Source organism: Lissotriton helveticus, chromosome 6, assembly GCF_964261635.1.
Source record: "Lissotriton helveticus chromosome 6, aLisHel1.1, whole genome shotgun sequence".
NCBI lineage: Eukaryota > Metazoa > Chordata > Amphibia > Caudata > Salamandridae > Lissotriton > Lissotriton helveticus.
Genome location: NC_136067.1, coordinates 423,526,785 through 423,542,537, shown reverse-complemented (window position 1 = coordinate 423,542,537; position 15,753 = coordinate 423,526,785). Strand labels below are relative to the sequence as shown.

The 15,753-nt window shown below is 46.7% G+C and overlaps 1 protein-coding gene across 3 annotated transcripts in view; it reads left to right on the top strand.

Moving 5' to 3' along the window:
• Positions 1–15,091, top strand: part of ALLC (allantoicase) — a 798,009-nt gene extending 782,918 nt beyond the window's left edge. For all 3 annotated transcript variants that reach the window (XM_078647862.1, XM_078647863.1, XM_078647864.1), the window contains exon 12: positions 10,571–15,091. In XM_078647862.1, coding sequence (XP_078503988.1) covers positions 10,571–10,756 — 186 coding nt within the window. In that variant the 3' untranslated portion in view covers positions 10,757–15,091. The remainder of the gene's footprint in view (positions 1–10,570) is intronic.
• Positions 15,092–15,753: the final 662 nt, after the last annotated feature.

Here is a 15,753-nt window from a genome sequence, read left to right as displayed (position 1 = left end):
CGAGTGGGATAATCATCCAAAATGGGCTTAAAAACGAACTTCTTAAAGGTAGAATCTGAGGACCAATCAGCCACATTCATAATGTCCTCTATTCATGCGCCTAGACTACAAGCCTTGGAGGCAATAGCCCCTCTAGAGGAATGTGCCTCAAATATCTTGAGGTATATCCCAGCCTCCGACATGACCCACGGCACTCAATGTGCAATAGAGGGGAATAAAACCACTTGTGAGGTTTACGAAGAGCAATACGGAGTTGCCTCTCTCCTTAAGGCCTACAGTCTGCTGACATTTCCTCATAGGCCTTAAAACACTGCACCACGTATAGCTTAGGCGACTTAGGGAAAGCTGAGTACTCAGTAACCTTAGTGTTTCATTTAGTATGTCAACTAATCGTAGAACAGCTGAAATGTTGTCCATTTTGAGAAGGACACAAGACTGAATCCTGTCCCTTTTCAAAACGAGATCACAAAGGATTCCACCAGAAGCTCCAAATATTTGATGTTCAAAGCCTGGTCCCGAGGAGACCACAACCGCCCTGTGTAAAATTCTCTACACCGAGAGCCCCAGCCTGACCTGCTGGCATCGGATTCTGTAATAAGATCCGGGACCAATCCAAAAATTGCTCTCCTGTTCCATGCCTCCATGTGGGATTTCCTCTTGCGCCTCGTCAGACAGGACAATTGACTGAGAATAAGTGAGGTCTCTCGGTAGGTGCACTGCCTTCTATCTCTGCAATGCCCGATAATTCAATGGTCCTGGAAAGATGGCCTGGATGCAAAACGGCAAGAGCCCTACCAGGCAAGCGATCTACTGTAAGGACACCCTCTGGTCAAAGTTCTGCAGAGCTCGTGCCGAATCTTGGATATCTTCCGAGGCGTAAGGCTGAGGATAGCTTCGGTAGAATCTATGACAAAACCCAGGAATGTGGCCTTCTGAGAAGGTACCAGAAGGGATTTTTTGACATTTATCACACACCAAGGCTCTCCAAAAGATAGACCACCTGCTGCAGTTGCAGTGCCAATTGCTGAGGGTTGTATGCCAAAAGAAGCATTTTGTTGACATACACAATAAGGGAAATTCCCCGTGCTCAAATAGACTCTACAATTGGCTTGAGCAACTTCGAGAAGCACCAAGGAGAGGAAGAAAGACCGAAAGGTAGAGTTGTGAAGTGGGATATTTACTGACACCAGCCAACTGTAGGAACCTCCTTTGGGGAGGCAAGATTAGCATGGCCAGGTATGCATCTTTCAAGTCAAGTCGGACCATTCAATGAATTCTCTCCATTTTGAAATGGCAGTCAACCATCCATTCATTGAACTCATGTACATTCAACACTGGTCGCTGACTTCAGTCTGCCTTGCCTACTGAGAACATAATGCTGATGAAACCCTCTGGGTGAGCGGAGGTAAGACAAATAACTCCTTTCTCCAGGAGTGAGGCAACCTTTGTGTCCACCAACTCTGCTTCGTGCCTTGAAAACTGAATAGGCCTGAGACACGCCTTCTGACATGGGAGCCCCCAGAACGCTATGTGGAAACCCTGTACAGTCTGCAAGACCCAAGCATCATTCATGAGTATGCCCCAAACATGGGCAACATTTGCCAGGCGACCCCCAACTCTTAAGAGGGAAATAGTATACACACTTACCGGAATTTAAGACAACATCTGCACGTCTGAAACCTTGGCCTCCTGACTGCCTGCCACAGGTTGGGTAGAAATTACCATAGCGAGCTTGGTCTTGGAACTGCCTACACATGGAACCTTGCCCTCTGGGATGCTGGAAGGGCTGGTTGATCAGCTCCTACCCGGAAAACCCAGGAGGAGAACACATGTTTAATAGAAGACTAGGATTTGTCTAAAGATGTAAAAGTATTCACAAATTTTCCGAGCTCTTTAATAAAAGGGTTACCAAAAAGCCCCCAACTTGGGATCTATTCTGACGAGACAAGAGCGCCTCTGCTTAGTAGAAAAGCATGTAGTTGGCGTTACCCAGGAATACGGCGCTGAGCCCAACCAGAGAGTACCTCTAGGGAAATGAGGGAACGCAAAGCTTTGGCATCTTCTGCCATATTCAGAATCAAGGTCATGGGGCCAAAGGCAACCAAAAGCTGATTCCGGCACTCCCACCAGGATCGGTCAGTTCCCTTCTCCATCTCTTCAAAAAATGTTGCTAAAAAGGTGGCGATACTAGGGTCCAATTCCGGGGTTGAGCTACCTTGCCATCCAGCATGGGACAAGGCCATTCTGTCCTGAGGTGACTACGTGCTTCCTTCCCCATCAGGGTGCTAATTTTACTAGCCACATAGTTTGGTACCTTTGTGGATGATGTCCATTCAGACGATCTAGGATGTAGGATCTGCTCTGGGCTGCGCACATCAGAATCATCATCCATTGCCCGGGGCTCAGTGGGCAAGTGTATTTCGAAAAGGCACACAGGCCTAGAGGGACCAGGTTCCTCATCTGTGTTACCATGGACATCATACCGAGCTGATTGTCCGTAACCGAGTTTGGAGACGCCTTTGGCAGGGGAGCAGCATCAGAAGGTTTTGGGCCAAAAATGCGTCAAGCAAATGTGCAAAGGTATCACGATCTACCCCATCCTCAGGCGGTCGTTTGCCATGGGTAGGTTGGTCGTCTAGGGACTGGCCCACAGCCTGGTGAGTTGGGGCTGCGTCAGCTGAGGTCTGGGACCACCAAGTGCATTCCCGTGCAATTTGCTGCACCAGATGTTGCTCAATGGGTGCCTCCACCGCCCTGTAGACTGATGCATCTACTACATCAAAAAAGTAATCGTCCCAAGGTAACTGGACTAGGGGATCCTCATCCCACTGCAGGTCGCTCGTGCTTTGACATGCTCACTGCAATAGGGTGAATAGGGTACCTCACCAAATGGTACACAGGTTTAATATTATCAGGCACTACTACCACCTAATGCACAATGACCAGAGCTGAACAAAGAAAAAGCCTCCAAGCAGTATCAGTGAATTGCAGTTTTAGGTGCTGGAGGTGGAGGGCAGCAATCAATACTGGGCAGAGCCACAATCACTGAGGGGTCCAAGCCCCAGGGACACTACCCTCCGTGGCAAAATACGAACATCCAGGGTAAACTGCACCACCTGGGAGCATGTCCGCTCAATGCAGGTAGACCTGCAAGGAACATGTGGTGTTGGGCCTCGGGCCCACAATAATTAACAGATTGACAAAGAAACCAGGAAGAGTGCAGCAGTAACTGGTCACGAGCATGTGCACTCGGGCCCTTTTATTGACGGTGGCCACGTCACTCGTGGCACCCGTGATGGATGGGTGTGGGGGTGAAGTGTGTCCAGCCCTCGAGGGAGTGGCTGGGATGACAGCTTCCTGCGGGACACTAGAACGTGTCTTGCAGGACACTACATTCCTCCCCAACTTTATTGAGGAACAAACAAAGTGTTAGTCCAACCTGTGGGGATAAAACAAACAGTTAACTAAATACCACAGGGTCCATCAGTCTCTCGAGTCAGGTGGCAGGACAACATCAGACATGGGCTGGTGACTGCTTGCAGCAGAACCTTCTCGGCCGGCACCTGTAGTTTAACCTGAGAGGTTCAGGACACGACCGCTGGCTCGGAGACGTCCGCTGCATACCGTCAGTTCGCTGACGATGACATGTCTTGCTGTCTTGCATCGCTTCCACTTTGCTGACGTCTGTGATGGTCTGTGGTGAGTTCTAAACAGTTCCTTTTAGTGGGCTGCGTCGTGAACATGGATGGAGTCCCAAGTGAGAATTCACAGAGGTGTTGCTTGACCAACTGTCCCTGTTGATCTGCTTGGCTGTGACCGGTAACCTGTCGGTGGGGCAATGTCTCTTCTTGCTCTCCCGCCTGGGGAGGCCCGTTGTCGGGGTTGCTGCGGGACTGTAGGAGGGCTGCGCTGGGGGCCGCTTGTGTGCCGTCTGGGGCAGCTGCAGGACTGCTGAGGAGCCGTTACTTAGTTGCATGCACAACTCTCACGGGTAGATGAGTCTTGGCCAACACTTGCACTCGCTGCTGCGGTTCCGGTGTAGGCCAGGTTCACAGGTGGCTTCTGATTTCTTGTAGTTGGCTGGTGTGGCAACGGTGTCAGACTCCAGTCCATCGATACTCGAGGAGTGGTGTTTGACGCATGTGCTGATGGCTGGCATGATGGGGGTTGCCAGCCATGTGGTGAGTCGGAATGACAGGTGGTGGTGACTTCCTGGGAAAGTTTGGATGTCAGGGGGAATCAGCAGCCAGGTGTCTCCGCCTTCTTGAGGTTGATCCTTGCTGGCGGCCTGACCCATAGAGTGTATGGATTGTTTTGGGGCCACTGTGGCATCTGCGGACAGGAGCAGGGATGCCGATTGACTTAGACTGCCGATGATCAAGGTTGGACGGTCGCCTGGGGAAGCGTTGGGATGAGACGCGGTTTGCGCTTGCTGCGGCTTATGTTCGGTTCATCCATGAGGCTGTACCCTGGGACGTCGGTCCGCCTTGGTGGCTGTCTGGTGTGTCAGGGTGTGCTCTTGGCTTGCTGTGAGTCCTCGGTCTGCTCCCTTTGTTGGTCTGTGTTCATCCGGTTTTCAGGGTGACAGGGCTGTCACTCTCTTCTTTCTTTGAGGGCATTGCGCTTGGACCTTGAGGAGGCACTGCCATGGCACCGGCATCTGCCTTCGCTCCGGCGCACTCCTTGCTTGCAGGGCAATGTGACGTCCGGTCGCGTGTCGCTGGTTGTTGGAGCGCATGTAGCTGTGGCGGCTTGCCACGTGGGGTGTGCGCCTCCTCTCTTGCCTGCCTTGGGTCGCGGCCAACTCTGTCTTGAGGCAGTGTGAGGGAGGACCAGTGTGTGGTCTTCGGCCTTCTGCGGGCTTTGCTGATGCGGGGAGACTTGGGTGCTCTCCTACCTGCATTCAGCAGTGCTTCCTTGTGGAGATGTCACTCGGGCGCCTGCCCATGGTGCCAGGTTCAATGGCGCAGCCTTCTGCGCGATTCTGACTTTGCGTGTTTTTGTCTTCTTCTTGGAGGCTCTCTTCTGGGACTTGGTGTGCCTGTACACTGGGAGGAGCACCTGACGCGATGTCTGTGCTGTCGGTGGTGGCGTTGAGCGGCCACGGGTGGTGCGTGTTGTGCACCAGTCTTTTCTTGTGCTGTCGACTGGGACAGTTCTCTTGAGGGGATGCAGTTAACAGCTGGCCTTTCTCTTGTGATGACGGGGCTTGTGTTTTGCAGTGTCGGTTTCCTTGAGCGAGGGCGGTGCAGAGCTGTAGACACTAGATGGTGCAGCCGGCGCTTGTGCCGTGTATTGAAGCAGCTCCCTCTCTCAAAGGCAGGCTACACGGGCTGGAGCTGCTGGCTGGAGTTTGCTTGTGGGTAATTCCTGAAGCCCGCTGGGTTTGCCACGCTTCTCTCCATCTGTTGCTGGAGCTTGGGGCTGTTCGGAGGTGGCATCCGGCACTGGGCCTAGACGCTTGCTGGTAAACTGAACCCACGGTTGCGTGCCTACCTCCGGACCATGTTGATCGCTGGAGGAAGGTAGGGGGGCACAGTGGGGGCGGTGCATATGGGCTGGGCGGCTTGCTGGCAGCGACGGAGGTGCCTCGAGCACGGGGCCCGCGGCAGTATACTTCTTTGTGCCCTGGCTCACATCAGTGCAGGTGTCCCACCGGGAGAAAAACAGCATCAGTTCTCTTCCTCACTGGCTGGGTGTGTGCCAGGCTAGCGGCTGGTGGTCTTCTTGCTCCTGCACACATGTGCAGTGGGCGCCGCTCCTCGCCAGTGCGGTCGCTTGGGGCTTGCAGACGGAGGAGGAATGGGGCACTCGCCACCCTCCCTACGGTGCCAGCCGTTGTGAAAGACTGTGCCGTAGCGTGCTGTGAGGCAGCTGCAGGCTGTGTACGTTACACTCGCAGGTCGGGCCTCATCATGCCCTGCGCTGGTGCTGTTTCTGGCTGCAGGCAGTGACTGGGGGTGTGCACACCGGTGTCGCTGCGGCGCCTCCCTTTTCTTTTGAGCTGCGGACACAGGGAGCGCAGTCGGCGGAACAGTGCTTTACTCGGGGTTGGCAGACCCGCTCTTGGGCACTGTGCAGTGAGGATCGCACGGCTCTTGCTCTTTACTTGCGGCGGCGATTGCCTGAGTGTGGCGGTGGCCATACCACGAGCATGATGGGGAGACTCACGCTTTCCTTGGCGTTCAGGCGGCCGCTGTGGGGGTGCTCGTCCACTCCTGGCAATGTGAGTGGGAGACAGCCAGTCTCTGTGCCACCTTCCTTCAAGGCAATGCTGAGCTCGACATACACCACCATCACGGCGGCGGCTCATTACCATCTCATGGGGGTGAGGAAATGCCAAACAGCGGGCATGCGGGGTTAGCTAACCGCCTCGTCGCCAATGTGGTGTTGGGCCTCCGGCCCACATTAATTAACAGATTGACACAGACACCAGGAAGTGTGCAGCAGTAACTGGCCACAGGCACGTGCACTCTGGCCCTTTTATTGACGGGGCCACGTCACTCGTGGCACCCGTGATGGATGGGTGTGGGGGTGCAGTGTGTCCAGCCCCCGAGGGAGTGGCTGGGACGAGAGCTTCCTGCGCGACACTAGAACGTGTCTTGCAGGACACTACAGAACAGGACAGACCTTGTGGGGTTTATAAATATCAAGCACACGTACCCTGGACTTTGCACAGGGCATTCAGGGAGACGCGCATGCTTCACTGCCTGTACAGGCCCTCTTAAAGCGAGGGCGTCACTCTCCAGGGGCAGGCAGAGGCACAGGCAAGTGGCACAAGATTCTGGCACCTGAAAGGAATTCCATAATCACGTGTCGCAAAACATAGAAAAATTGTGCTACAACAGTGCCATCTAGAGGTCGGAGAGTAACACCACACTCTGCCAATCCAGGGAATACTGTAACTGTCAATTAGGAGCGCAGAAGCGGTCCTGCAAACGCACAAACATTCACACCAAAGAAGGCATCAATCCAAAATTACACTATTTGGCAAAGGGAAAGTAAAAACGGTAGTTAGCTTGTCTGCGAACACCGAAGAAAGAGGATTCCCAGGACAGAGACAAGGGATTAAATGAAAGATCCTGGCACTTAATAATTGGATGATGACACTTGGCAGGGATTATGCATTGGCAGGGATTATCAGTATCATGTGTATGTACTTTATTACCCCAGCCTTTTTACGAAAGCGGTCGGTGCATTTGAAAGGCCAGAGAGCATGGATATTATGTTTCAACTAAAGTAGCTTGTCATACCACAAGCCAATGGTTCATCCGAAAGGTGCTACTGGACTGTCTCCTTATTCAGGGACATGGAATTTTGTGTTCAGGGAACTTCATAATGGTGAAGACAGGAATGCAGGGAACAAGTGAGTCTTCAAAAAATAGTTTAGGAAGTCTCAAAAGAGTTGTTATGTTATTGCTATTCTGAGCAGTTATTGATCTGAAAAATAATAATGTGATTTGTGTAATATCCACCAGTGTAATTAGAAGTGGGCAACTATCGAGGTCAGTTCTTTTAAAGGCTCCTTCCCCCTAATTGACTATACAACACTGCTCTACCGAACAGAAGAGGATGGCCTATGCTGCAGCAATCCTAGAGAGTCACCTGCTTGAGCTTTCAGGAGTGAAAAGGAATCCTGCATATACCCCTAGAGAGTTGCAGAGCACAACTGTGCATCACTATGTGTGTGTTGTCCCATTATTTCTTCGGGTGTATAGACAGAGATACTGGCTTTGACAATGTTTGCTATTTTCTATTGTACACGACTTACACTTTCTCCATTTGTAAACTGATTTTACCACAACTGCCAAAAACTGACATAAAAGTGTTAATAGAGTTATACTGACCAACAAACTGGGGCCACATTACAGAGAGGGCCTTGGGTGCGCAACAGGAGGGGGCACCCATTTTCTGTAAACCTATGGCAGAGTTTCATGCTACTCAGTCTTTCACTAATGCACTGTCCTGGAGGTAGCCACAAGTTAGCATCTGCCCTGGTGGTAGCACACTGATTGTAATAAGGCGCACTGTCCCTGTTTGTGCTTTGCGCACCTGTTTGAGGGTGTACTCTGGTGACAACAGAAACAGGGTGACTGTTACATAATACAGGTAGTGTTTTTTTCGACCTTTGCTGTATCTGCATAAATGTAAATTAATAGTCATCCAGCTGACATTTTTTTACCTACTGATTGGGACTAGTGCTTTGAATTTAAAAGCTTTTCATGAGAAAATTAGCTAATGGAATGCTAAGTATCACATTTAAATGTTCTAACCGCAACTACTACAAGTGATTCTTTATAATGTGAGACTGTAGGAGTTTATAGGATGCTTTTAGCTTATATGCTTGTGTGTAATACATAATAGAAATAATACATTTTGAAATGTTGATTGTATTATATTGTTCAAGACTACATACCTCATGCAATTACTAGAAGGCATTCTCAAGAAGGCAGGAGCACTACAGTATCATAAGCTGTTTAATAGATGTCACTGCGGAGTAAGGCGCTATCACAGGACGTGCAGAGGGTACTGTTTCTATCATTTTCTAAAAGAGCACTCTGCAATCCAAAAAGGCACACATTTCATGCTGGATTTAAGTTTCCAAAGTGTACCAGAGGTGCACTGCTTCAATGAACTCTGTATCATGTGCAGTGAAAGTGGGATACAATAAATGGGTGAAATAAAGACAAGCTGCGTTATACTACGTGGTTCGAAAGTTGCCTGATGAGATTCCACCCAATAGACGGTTGCATATCAAAATATCAATTTTAAAAATATCGATTTGCCCATTAGTCAACAGTAGGATCTGGAATACCAACATATCGTTACGGTAAAATATGTTTAACTCCACAGGGATTGAGGCAACAAGGACTGCACTTATCTAACTGTGGGTATAGTTAGAACACATTTTTGGTGCACGGAACTGGAAGTTCAACTCCCCTAAACTTCCTAGGTTCAGACAACCCTTAACTCATCAATCAACTGTATTGGTTCAGCACCCATCAACATATCATGCAAATGATTTTCTTTTCAGTGGAGTGCAGCAAAAACACTTTAGATGGCATAACACAGATTCCATGTTTTCTTTATACAAAACACCAATTGGACATATTTATTTTATGATCCTTTATTCTTAAATCTTCATCTTCAAAGTGAGTTAAAACACATAACTAACGCGTTTTGTCCTATCGGACTATTTCAGGACAACAACAACATACATAAGTAATTATTATATTTACAAACAATAAACACTTTTTTCTTCATTTTAATTCAAATATCACATAATCCCTATATAGCATTTATTTCTATACATGATAAATCCTCTAAATACCCACATGCGAGACATAAGAATAAGTGAAAAAAAGAGGGGAAAACCCACCATAATAAGACTTGGCTGAACTCATTCCACAGTGGCATTGTAATAAAATTATTGCAAATTCAGTGCATTAATTCATTCAGTCTCTAGATTTCTTGGCCCTTACTTTGCACCATAACTAATCTATTTTAGATATTTTGTTTGATTTTTAACTGATTTCTTAAAGGGGGATGGGGAGAGCTATATCAAAAATTATGTGTGAAAGGCCCTTACCTTTCGATATGACTTTTCCATGCTGACTACAAGGTATGTATTGATTCTTCTCACCGGTGCTGGGGAGCTTGGGAACAGCGAATCTGGGTGAGCCCTTATCTACACCCTTTGCCAACAATTACCCTCACCAATTAGAGCGCTATAACAGGAGTTAAGTGTGTGACGGAAAGGGAGTGCATAAAATAAACAGACTTGACGTATTATAAAAAAATAAACATACCAAAAATCAGCTTACCTCATGACTGAAATAGATCTTCTACACCAGCGGGCCGACTCTATTCACTCCTTGTGAAAACCTGAGCAATGCATGCTGGGTGAGCAAAGAGAAATGAAAACATCACATCTCAGTCAATAAAATCACTGCTCTCCTGCTGTTTATAATAGTAAACAGCATAGGAGCAGTGCAAGAATTGGCTGGGACAGGTGACCACCGCGCTCCATCTGAGACCGATGGGGCTGTGTTGCTTATCCAGCTAGCTCACAGCTATGTCTAAGGGGAAACTATAAATTGCGCAAGTCGGGTTAGCCATAAGCAAAATACTGGCGAACCCGACATGCGCAGTTCAGTCAAACAACCCTAGCTGCTAATCAGCAATAAAGCAATGCCTACAACTGACTGCAAAAAACTGGCAGCTCTGGGCAGTGGCATACATACAATTTGTATATGTGCAGGCAAGTAATGTATCGGCTATGGCTGCAGTCAGGGTGTCAATGCCCCTATGTAGAAACTGCCGCTTTCTTCAGCTCATTGGATCCATAGGGGTCATGAGCCGTTTGGCCTGGCTTCCCTTTAGATTGCTGAGCCTCTGCTTTTATTGTAGGGCTGGTCAGATTTCTTGGCGATAAATTAAGCCTCATCTGTACAGTGCAGACGCATATCCGAGTACCTGACAGTTTGATTAAACTATAGTTTCAATTTGCATAATATAGATGCTACATTTAATTATGCTAATAATACTAAACATATATTTTTCCTTGCAGCTTAGTCCTCATAAGAGGCATTTCTTTGATGAAACAACTCTAGAAAGTCGTGATGTCGTCACTCATGTGAGACTGACCATGGCTCCTGATGGAGGTATCAGCAGAATGCGTCTCTGGGGCTTCAACAGAGCTTTACCCTCTACAAACAAACAAGTTCAAATGAGTCGTCTTCAAGCTCAAGCTTAATGATTTTGCACAGAAAAGAGCAAACAAATCCACATGTTTGATGAATGTTACTGTTAAGTTTTCAGATGACTTTTTAGATAATAGCACACTGTTCATCGGTTTTATTGGTGTTGTTACATTCTTAATACAGTTGTACAATTTTCTCAAGGCAAAATATTTTTCAAACAATGCATATACTTCCCAAATCCTCCTTTACCAAGTGCAACATGGTAAATTTCCTGTTATAATGTTGCCGAAATTCATATGGAATTAGACTGTTGTGTCTGTTAAAAAGCAACATAAAAAAACAAAAGCAAAAAATCAAAATATTGGTCGCAGTAAACTTTAAGGCTGATGCATGTACTTAGTCATTCCCAACTCAAATGTTATTTGTACTTATTTGCTCACCTTCTCCTACAAAACTGACAGCTAAAGTTCACAGTATAGCTAAGAATTTACACTGGAAATCCACTGCACATAAATGCTGATTATAATAATTTTACTCTACAGGAAAGATCACAAACACCCCAACTACTTACCGGTACTAAATTACACTGAGTCCTACCTCTCACTTTAACTACTTATGGGTTTGAGGCAGTCCTGCCTCACCAGACAGCCAATCATTGTGAAGTAATGTGTTAAATACATTGTACCTTCCCCCATCATTCATGTTTGTTAAAAAGCACCACATATCATTCTGTTTAGTTGGCATAGAATACAGAGAGGGAGGGTTGTAAGTACTGAAAGTGAGGGGTAAGGCTCAGAGTAATCTAGTTACCACTTTCCTTACTTACGGGCTTTGAGATCTACAAAAAAAAAAAGGACAGCTCAGCATTGCATGCTCCCAAAAAACAAACAGAAGTTTAATACAGAAACATATAAATACACAGTGATAAAATGCCTCAATTGGTTCATATAGGCCAACTCTTTCAAGTTGTCCAGGTGGCCAATCTACATATTTCTGAAAGTGAGCCCCCCCTGCAGCTTGACCATAGAGTGTGACATTCCCCAAGTAGATCTCCTCTGGACACCACCTGGCACGGACTGATCCACAGCCTTATATGCCAGCACAATTAGGGATATGATCCATTGACACAAATAAGCAACTGTTAGGCTATGTTCCCTGTTTGCCGGCCTAAAGTTAACAAACCAGGATTTGGCTATCCTAAAGGAAACCCCCTCTCACGCTAAATGAAGAGAGTTCTCCTAACATCTAAGTCATAGAGCTTTCCTTCTTCCTCTAACTGAGAAGCAGAAATATTCAGGTAGGATCACCTCTAGCTACTTGTGGAAAGAGAAATTAACTTCAAGGATACTGAAAGTGAGAAGCCGTAAAATAACCCTGTCCTCAAAGATACAACCAAAAGGGTGTTTGTATGACAAAGCTCCTAACTGCCCTATCCTTCTTGCGAAGGTGATAGCAACCAAAAAGAAGGTATTAAATGTCAAGGTCTTGATATATACCTACAGAGGTACAAAAGGAGGGCTTTTGAATGTCTCCAAAGCTAAAAATAGATTCCAAGTGGATATTGATTTGGCAGGGATGGATGGATACTAGATAAGCCCCTAAAGAGCCTGGATGTCAGCTCCTCCTCCTACAAAAGGTTGCCCCATAAAACTCTGAATGCCCCTATAGAAGCCCTTTGAATCTTATGGGTGAATTTCTTAAACCCAAATTAGCCCCATCCTGTAGAAAATACATCACCTGACCAGCTATAGAGGGATTCAGATGACGTAAACCACACCACTTACTAAATATTCCCCAGTGCCTGGACTAAGCCTTCAAGGTAGACAATCTCCTAGGGGGTCTGCAAGGTGGAAGATATGCTGTGAAAACATATTTCTCTTCATTCCTAACCTCTCAACCTCCAAGCCGCTAGTCTGAGCCTCCCCACATGGTCCTGCCATAATATTAGAAAAAGGGAAGGAAAGGGATTGTTGGGAATCTCCATTACCAACTCCAGTAGGGCCATGTTAGTGCTGTCACTATCACAGAAGCCCTCTCCCTCCTGACCCTAAGAAGAAATTTGGGAAGAAGGGGAAAAGAAGGAAAGACATGCAGGAGACCAAGAGGCCACCTGCATGAGAGGGCATCCACCGCCCATGTCTGATGGTCCCTCCTCCTGGAACAACACTTTTTTACTGGAAGCAAATAGGTCTGTTACAGGAGACTCCTGTCTCTAGACACTCTAGGAAAAAATTAAAACAAGCCCAGATGAAAGCTCATCAGGAATGTTATCCTCTAGATAGCAGAGATGAAAGCGATCCTCCTCTATGCCCACTAAAAAATCCGGTCTGAAACCTTCACTAGGGATGCAAATATAGTTACCCCTGCTTGATTAAGTAGGCTGTCGTGGTGATATTGTCTGTGCTCACTAGCACAATCTTTTATGCAATCTGGAGAGATAAGGCCTTCAAGACCTGTCAAACCGCCTCCAGCTCCCTCCAATTCAAAGAATTCTGACTCTGGGTCAATGACCATAATTCCTGAGCCTGGCGGAGACCCAGTCATGCTCTCTTCATCTCGTTAAGCTGGCATATTTTGTGAAGACAAGAGGAGCTGGGAGAGATAGAGAGGCACCCTTCAGTAGGTTTGACAAGTCTATCCACCAATGAAGATACTGAGGTATCTCCTGTGACAGAGAAAGCCTCTGATTTAAAGATCAGAGACAGTGAACTCCAGCAAGTTAGAATGAATCTCATCACAGTCTGCAGGTGAAATCCTGCCAAGGGAACTAGAAATATCATAGATGCCAATTCGCCCTGCACCTGTATTAAGTTTGGAAAAAGAAGATTCCTTATGAAAGACTGGACCTTTATTATTCTTTCCACTGAAAGAGTGACCAACCCTGGTCTGTTCAGAATTTTGCTCCGATGAAGAATGTATCCGGCAACAGCGTTAACCTTGATTTATCCCGATTTATCAGAAATCAATGCAAGAAACATTTGTGTGCAGGAAGATATTCTCCTGATGAAAAAGAGCCACTAGCCAGTGTCTCAGGGCGAGCAACCTAGTAAATAACCTAGTAAATACCCTTGCGCACATCTTAGGCAGAAATGGAGAACAGTAAACTGTAAATGAAGGCCTCCTAATTCCAAATGCAAAAATCTCTTATGCTCTTTTAAGATAGGAACATGGAGGTAGGAATCCAGCAAGTCTATTCTAGTTAGAAATTCCCTTTCACTTACCATGGGAATATTGGATGGAAGCTTCACCATCTTGAAATAAGCAGTTCTCATCCAAAAGTTAACTTACTTTAGGTCCTGAACTACCCTGAAGGAACCCAATTACTTTTGGACCAGAAATATAATGGAGTGCGTGCCCCTTCACCAGGAGTAAACAAACAGAACGAGTTTGCTGGTTGCTGTTTACTTAACTCAGCCTTGGTCTACATCAAGTTAGTACGTAGCACTGTTCAGCACGTGTGGTTGCACAAGTGTGCTGTGTGTATGTGTGCCTGTAAGAGTCATAAAATATGGAGGACTCTGGGTTCCCTTCAGGGAGACCCGGGGCTGACTGGAGGTGCATGGAGAGGTAGAGGAAAACCCAAAGACAGATTTGTGGATTTCTGCATTCCTGGCAGCTGTGTGGGACACATACTGGAGGAAGAACGAGCCAGGCTTTTCAGTACACTACAAAGGATGCACTTTGATTCGGAGAGAGGTCAATAGGAAGGGGACTGGGCAAATCTTAGGCAGTATTTGGGCTGATAAGAGAACCATAAAGAGTAGGCCTGGGGCCTGTTGTGTGTTTCTTGTATTGCCCATTGCAGTTTTCCCCATGTTAGCTTAATTATGCACATTGTAGGCCGCTTTTATTTTGCACGTTACTATATATCATACTTGTCTTTGTTCCACATTGTATTTTCACACATAACTAGCACATGTTTTTGTATTTTATTCTTTTCCTGGGATTTAGTCTGAACAACCTAAGCAAGATCAAACAACATTACTTATTGTTATTCTCTCTGGTCAGACACCAGGACCTGGACATAATAAAAGAATGCAGCTGCTGTTATGAATACACAAATCCTGTCATATAATGGAGGACAGGGGTTCTGAAAACAGGAACACAGAGTGAAGGCCCTGAGACTAGAGTGCTGCATCAGCTGAGATGTAGAACATCCATCTATGTATGCTAAGGTACGGGTCTGCCAGTAAACCTAGAGAAATTATAACCACTTAGCTTCAGTAGTACAGGAGGGATTAGGCAGATCTCTCAGATAAGATTACATCTTTTTATTATATTTGGTTTATTAACCATGCTAATTACATTTTGACATGTATTTGCATTTTAATTGTGGTGCAATTATTGCGTCTTAGAGCAGGATCGTTTAAATAAATATTGTAAACTTCCTTTGTGTCTCTTTTTTATCTAATTGTGGACAAGTATGAGTGAGAGAGTGAAAGGGTGTGTCCTGTTACTGCGATCCCCGAGAGGGTTGAGAGGGTTATGTTCTGGGGTGCCAAATCACTTGTCTCTCTGAGAAGGTTAGGAGGGCAGGTGAGGCACTATGGCTAGTCGACCTCAGGCTTATAGATACTGATGTGGGATGGTGAGTCAATCTCCTACCCACTGGTGTTCTATGGTCCCAAGCATAGTTCTCTTACTGAGGACAATCCCTGCAACAGGCCCTTTGATAATTCTTTGATGCATATATCATTGTGGTTGACATCCAGGCGTGAACCTCAAGTTGCTCCCATGGCCTAAGTTGTGGGGCTATCAAATTAAAAATCTCTTCTGCTGTGACAGGCTGCTTTTCTGGAGGAAGGGCAGTACAGAGTTGTAGCACTTTAAAAGGATGCAGACTCCAAGAACAAACTTCAAAGACTCACACACTAAATCACATTTTTCTGTCTGGAAAATGTCTGTAAGTAGAGGAACTTGATCGCAGAATGTCTGGAGACCTGGTTCTGGCCCTGGATCATGGCAGGCAAACTCGCTGACATATCCGTCATTGAAAGGACACACCGATCTCGTGCCCCCAAGCCCGCACCGGGTTTCCTCAACCATTGAT